This window comes from Zingiber officinale, chromosome 3B (genome assembly GCF_018446385.1).
Source record: "Zingiber officinale cultivar Zhangliang chromosome 3B, Zo_v1.1, whole genome shotgun sequence".
NCBI classification, from domain to species: Eukaryota; Viridiplantae; Streptophyta; class Magnoliopsida; order Zingiberales; family Zingiberaceae; genus Zingiber; species Zingiber officinale.
The window spans coordinates 63221083-63227500 of record NC_055991.1 but is presented as its reverse complement, the minus strand read 5'-3'; the positions used below and the strand labels follow the sequence as shown (position 1 = coordinate 63227500).

The 6418-nt window shown below is 45.7% G+C and overlaps 1 protein-coding gene across 1 annotated transcript; it reads right to left on the bottom strand.

Annotated features, from left to right (window-relative positions):
- Positions 1–1612: 1612 nt before the first annotated feature.
- On the bottom strand, positions 1613–5403 carry LOC121968327 (ATPase 6, plasma membrane-type-like). The gene is made up of 11 exons (XM_042518752.1): positions 5353–5403; positions 5150–5269; positions 4954–5052; positions 4046–4825; positions 3845–3964; positions 3635–3757; positions 3115–3526; positions 2517–3031; positions 2058–2414; positions 1785–1960; positions 1613–1709 (listed from the first exon to the last, which is right to left on the bottom strand). Exons 1-11 carry the CDS (start codon positions 5398–5400, stop codon positions 1613–1615), a joined length of 2847 nt encoding a protein of 948 aa, XP_042374686.1. The 5' UTR covers positions 5401–5403.
- Between the last annotated feature and the right edge of the window lie 1015 nt (positions 5404–6418).

Below are 6418 nucleotides of genomic sequence, written 5' to 3'. Positions count from 1 at the left end.
GTCAACCTTGACCCATCTGGATTTCCCTTGCATGGCTTCACTCACCAGGACTTTCCCTCCCAACTGATCAACCTCGATCAGTAATCATTCTGAGTTTAATTAATATCTGATACAAACTTAAATCAGTGTCAACATCAAAATAACAGCCAGGTCAGACTGTATCAACAGCAACCTCCGTCAAATTGCCATCTCTTGCCTCCTCTCCCTCATAGAATCTCCAACTCCCTCGCGTGATCTTTTACCGATCTCCGGCCAAAGCTCCGTCCTCTCCTGCCTTATGCCATCGTCGGTCATTTGTCGATCTATAGGGCCCCACGAGCGGTAACAATGATAGATCACCTCCATAGCCTCTTCTTAGAGCAACGCCACCGCCTCCTGATGCTATCGCCAACCGTCACCTTGTCCAAGCAACCCTCACATTGCTGTATTCACCGCCGCCACAAACAACTAGCGAACCGATGATGTGCACTGACCTCCTTTTTACCTACTGCAAGTAGATTGCCGGCTCTGCCAACCCCAGCATTGGATTGCCCATTCCATGTTCCTTTGTCGTGAGCATTCATAGTTGGTCATCGCTATTTTCCCTGCCCATATGCAGCCGATCCCAATCTAGCGCTCCATGTACCTTGCCGATTCGACACCCAACTCATCTCCATTCGACCTTGCTGACTGGGAAACCAACTCATCTCCGATTAGCCCCACCGTTCGGATGCTCCGACTCACCTCCACTCCAACCCAATGCCTCTCTCATGCCCAAAAATCTATCTACTCAATAGCACATGGACTAGCATGACACGTGGAATATCATGGTTGTGGTAGTGTGATCCCATGAGATCTCCCACAGTCTAAGATATAAGTGATGTTACCCTCTGATACATACAATAATGGGACATCTTCCTTACTGAAATAGGGTATCCTATAAGAATTATATCATCCCCTTTGATAACCATGGATATGACATCTCTCTCATTCATGTTATAAAAAGAGTTTGCTCTTGTCGGCCAAGGTACACACACAGTCTACTGTTCATTTTCTCTATTTTCTTCCCTGTCGAAGACTGACATGAGTATTAGAGTGGATGAACTATGACACCTCCCTCCAGTCGAATCCCTCACCCATTTTTCTACTCTTCCGTAGGCTCTCTAGACGATTCAAGCATCCCTCCAATTGACGCCGACATTGTCTAAACATAAGACCGTATTAATTCATGGACAAATAGCATGTACAAATAGTATTAATTCTAAAGTATATTTTTAGTATTTACAAAGAGTTATTTTGTAGAATGTCTCTGATATGTATAAATATGCCTTTGTACGGACATTTAGGTCAATCAAGAAAATTAAAAATAAGTGTATTGAGTTCTTCATTTTTTTTTCCCTTTTGCTTAAGATGAGATTTAAAAAAAGGACTACGATAAAATGCAAACTGAAAGCAAGTTTTGTTTTTCTTTATCAAAATTTAATTAAAGAAAAAAAATTGACACACATTTGCGCAGTACATTCTCTTTCCCACTCTTCTCTTTGCACGCATTGTTGTGTACAATTAAATCCGAACGATCGAAATCATCTCCGATTTCCATTTCCCTCTCCATCTCGTTGTGTGTTTTATCAATTTAGACGGTGTAATGTTGCTGCATGTTATCGATATCGAGCCCCTTGAGCTTCACCACCGACTCAACGTGCCCTTTCAACGTGTGTAGCTCTCTCAGCCTGCAAAGAATTAATGGACACATTGATATGATGATAACTGTGACTACTTGAAAAAACAGGGATTCAATTCCTCACCTTGCAATCTCGGCGCGTCGCTTGGCCTGCTCGGCGATCTCTGACAGCTCTTTGTAGCTGCTTTTGAGTTGGGAGGTATTATTAGCTGTGTGAAGGCCGTGCAGAGTCCTCTGCGCCAACGCCCACTGTGCCTCCCTTTCCTCCTTGCCATAATCTTTCTTCGTGGTGAACGCAATCTACGTACCATTAATTCATGCATTTTGATCGATCAGATTGAGTAGACGATCGATCGAAGAAAATAATTTGATGTAATTGATCAATGTAATGGATGACCTTGTTGTTGAGGAGGTTGCCCCAGGCCTTGCCGCTAAGACCGTAGCGGATGATGAACTTGAGGACGTCAAGAGGGAAGTAGGTGACGATGCTGTAGAGCCAGATGACACCTGCCCATCCCCATCCCATGCCTTGGATCCTAGCGAACTCCCACGAAGCATACACCGCGATCGTCGTCGCCACCAGTTGGGCCGCGAGGAACGCTGTCAAGAGGAGAAGACCAGGGCGTTCCACGAAAGACCAGCTCCTGGACCTGGTCACGAAGATGAGCGCTTGGCTAATGATGCTCACTTGGAGGTAAAGCGCTGCCATCAATTCGTAAGGACTGTCCCTGATCGATCTCACCCCAAACTTCTCCTGCAGTTAATTAATACATTTATTTTATTATATCTATATATATATATACCATTGAAGAATTGAATGGAATTAATAATTAATTATTTAATGCTGACGACGTACCGGGAAGAAGTCGGTGTCATGGGCGAGGTAGAAGAAGACGACGGTCATGATGGCTTGGTATGCGCCGAGGACCACGCCGGTGGCGAAGATCTCCTTGAGCTTCCAGGAATCGGGTAAGGGAGAAGGTTTGACTCTGTCCTTGGAGATGGTCATGATGGTGCCGTCGTTGAGGATGGCGATGATGAGGATCATGAAGGGGGAGAAGTCGAACTGCCAGATGAGGGCGATGAGGAGGAAGCCGAAAACGATGCGGATGGTGATGGAGACGGCGTAGATGGTGTAGTTCTTCATCCGCTGGAAGATGGCGCGGCTGGTCAGCACCGCGCTCACTATCACGCTCAGCCCTGGCTCCGTCAGCACGATGTCGGAGGCGCTCCGGGCTGCGTCGGTGGCGTCGGCCACCGCAATCCCGATGTCCGCCTTCTTCAGTGCCGGAGCATCATTGACGCCGTCACCGGTCATGCCGCAGATGTGCTTCCTATCTTGCAACCTCTTCACGATCTCATACTTGTGCTCTGTGTGCCACAAATTGTTATCGACTGATCCACTAGCAGTTGCATTAATTGTTCTTTCAATGAGTAAATTTATTTCCAATTACCGGGGAAGACTCCGGCAAAGCCGTCGGCCTTCTCGATGAGTTCGTCGATGTTGAGTCCGCTGACGTCGGCGTTCTTGTCGCCGAGTAGGGTGGAGGAGGGGTACATGTTGGTGCCCATGCCGAGCCTGCGACCGGTCTCCTTGCCGATGGCGAGCTGGTCGCCGGTGATCATCTTGACGTTGACGCCTAGGTTGAGTGCCTGGCGAATAGTCTCGGCGCTGTCGTGCCTCGGGGGGTCGAAGAGCGGAAGGAGGCCCATGAACTGCCACGGTCCGCCGGCGCTCTCCTTGCTCGCTTCGGGAACCTCCTGCCTCGCAATGCCGAGAGAGCGAAGGCCGCGGTCAGCGAACTGGTCGATGACCTCGTGGACCTTCTTTTTGTCGTCGTCTTTCAGTTGGCAAAGGTCGATAATCTGATGCGTTCGATATAGACAATCGATCCTTGTTAGTAATTAGAGAAGATCATAAATTAAAGGTTGATCGGTTGATCGACGATTGTTAGTAATTAATTTTCGCCGTACTTGCTCAGGTGCTCCCTTGCTGGATCGGTGCCATTTGCCATCAGAGTCGACGTAGGTGATTGCAGTGCGCTTGTCTACCGGATTAAATGGCAGGAAATGGACCTCGTTGATCCCTGCACGTGCCTGCAAGCACAAATTAAGATGATGCGGAAACAGCCGTTAATTTAGTTTTCCTTGCTGCTGCCATGCATATATATAGAAGGGATTGACCTCCTTTGGATCACCCAACATGTTAACAATTGAAGCGTCAATGGCATCTTGGTTCTCCACTCTGGAAGCCCTTGCAGCATACAAGATCACCATATCCTTATCAACGCCATTAGAACACACCTGAAATTAAACAAACTACGATATCATGCTCTGCTCTGATTATGAAAGAAAGAGAAGGTGAAAGAAGAGTGGAGGCATCACCTCGATCAGGTTCTTATCCACAGTGAGCTTGTTGAGCGTGAGCGTCCCGGTCTTGTCGCTGCAGAGCACATCCATGCCGGCCATTTCCTCGATGGCGGTCATGCGCTTGGTGATGGCACCCTGCTCGGACAGGCGGTGGGAACCAATGGCCATGGTGACCGAAAGAACGGTGGGCATGGCGATGGGGATCCCTCCGATGAGGAGGACGAGGAGGTTGTCGATGCCGTCGCGGTACCGGCGGTGCTGGATCGGGTACATGACGACGATCTCGATGAGCATGCCGAGGCCGATGGAGCAGATGCAGAAGTTGCCGATGGCGGTCAGCACCTTTTGGAAGTGGCCGACGTTGTTGGTGCTGTCGACCAGGTGGGCCGCCTTCCCAAAGAAGGTGTGGACGCCGGTGGCTATGACTACGGCCTCGATCTCCCCCTGCTTGCAAGTCGAACCAGAGAAGACCTCATCGCCGGGGTGCCTGGTAACGGGAAGGGACTCCCCGGTGAGGGCGGATTGGTCGATCTTGAGAGGGTCTCCCTCCAGAAGCCGGGCGTCGGCCGGGATGATATCGCCTAGCTTGACGCTGATGATGTCGCCGGGGACGAGGATGGATGCCTCCTGCTCCGACCATTTGCCGTCCCTCAATATCTTCGTTTTAGGAGCAAGGCCGGCCATAAGAGCGGCGGCGGCATTACCCGCGTTGTTCTCCTCAATGAAGCTGATTGTGGAGTTGATGAAGAGGAGAACCACGATTCCAACGAAATCTTGCCAGTCAGGTGGCTCATCCTGAAAATTATCAATATATTTTTTATCAAATAAAATAAAAAAGGGAGATCTGATTAATGGTCGATAGACACAATTAATTGTTAAATTAATGCAATATCGAATCATGAATTTTAGCTTAATTTGCTTACCCCTCCATTGTCCAACACAATGGCCATAATAGCAGCCAGCTCCATCACCCATGAGAGCGGATTCCACATGAATCCTAAGAACTTGAGCAGTTTGCTTTCCTGTAATACATATTGTAAGGAGAAGAAGAAAAAAAAATAATTCTTTTTTATTCATTCAAAACAAAAAATAAAAAGGGAAAATCATAGAGTTAAATACCTTTTTCTCCTCGAGCTTATTGAATCCGAAGATCTGCAAACGCTTCTCCCCTTCCGCCGACGTGAGTCCCTCCTTCCCACATTTCAACTGAGCAAACACTTCCACCACCGGAATCTTCTCCTGCACACCAAAATCAGAAAGCCAAATTAATCCCCAAAACTAGAAGTTTAGTCACCCAATTGATGATCCATTGACTCGTTTACCAGATCGACTGTCTCATTTTTTATGTGCTCTAAGCCTTCCGCCGCCATCAGATCAACGTACGATCAATCAACCCCTAAGGATTTTACTCCTTTTTTTTTATTAAAAAAAAATCTTCTTTTGAAGTTTACACTGCTTGCTACGGAGGAGAGGAGAGGAGACTTCGTGTGCCAATACTCCAACTATCCAATTCTCTACCACTCACGAGAGGTAAAGGGGACAGAGGAGACGACGCCACCCGAATTTCTTCTTCTCCTTTCCTTATTCGAGAGCTGCAAGCAAACAAGCAGTGGGAGAGAAGAGGAAGAAGCGGTAGTATTTATAGGATCTGTGTGTGGATAGCCGCCCAGAGCGGCGACGAGCTTCCCGGTTGACCAATCTTTGCATCAAAGATTAACACATTCATTTCGGTTAATTATACGCCCCGGGTAGGGTGTCATAATTAAATCCTCCCGTGATAAATTTTTTTTCTATAATAAATAGTAATTCTGAAAGATAAGTCACAATGAATCTTATTATTATAATCATAATAATAATTTTAATTAGTCTTATTAATTATTTTTGAAATGATTGATCTAATTCTATGAAAAGTTTTCATCAATCACCATGATAAATCGAGAAGCGCATATGGCGATCAGTCCAGAAGTCCAATATCTTTTGATTTCACCCTCTATTTGAAGGAAAAATTTCAACAAATAAATCTTAGCTGGGATTCGAACTGTGAATATATGAGTGACAACCTAAATATCCTATCATGATTCTATAACCCTAAAGATCAAAATAAATCTTCTTATGATTCAATTTAATGTTACCTAATCTAATTAATCATAATTATACCCCTGCCTAACTAATTAGTTATTAATATATATTTTTAAACGTGGATGCTTAAAATGTTTCAAAAATAAGCTTCTAAATCTGAACAAATCTTTAGATTATCTATTATTTTTTCAATGTCAATGTTTTAAAATTTTAATTAAATAAAAAGATTATAATAACCACTGATACGATATATAAATGAGGGTCCGAGGGAGCCAAAAAAATTAGAAATTAAGAGAATGTGATAGTCAA

Coding starts and splice junctions, on each gene's coding strand:
- LOC121968327 (XM_042518752.1), bottom strand. CDS start 5,400: ATGGCGGCGGAAGGCTTAGAGCACATAAAAAATGAGACAGTCGATCTG. Junction 4,826..4,953: donor TTGTGTTGGACAATGGAGGG/GTAAGCAAATTA, acceptor GATAATTTTCAG/GATGAGCCACCTGACTGGCA. Junction 3,965..4,045: donor TGGATAAGAACCTGATCGAG/GTGATGCCTCCA, acceptor GTTTAATTTCAG/GTGTGTTCTAATGGCGTTGA.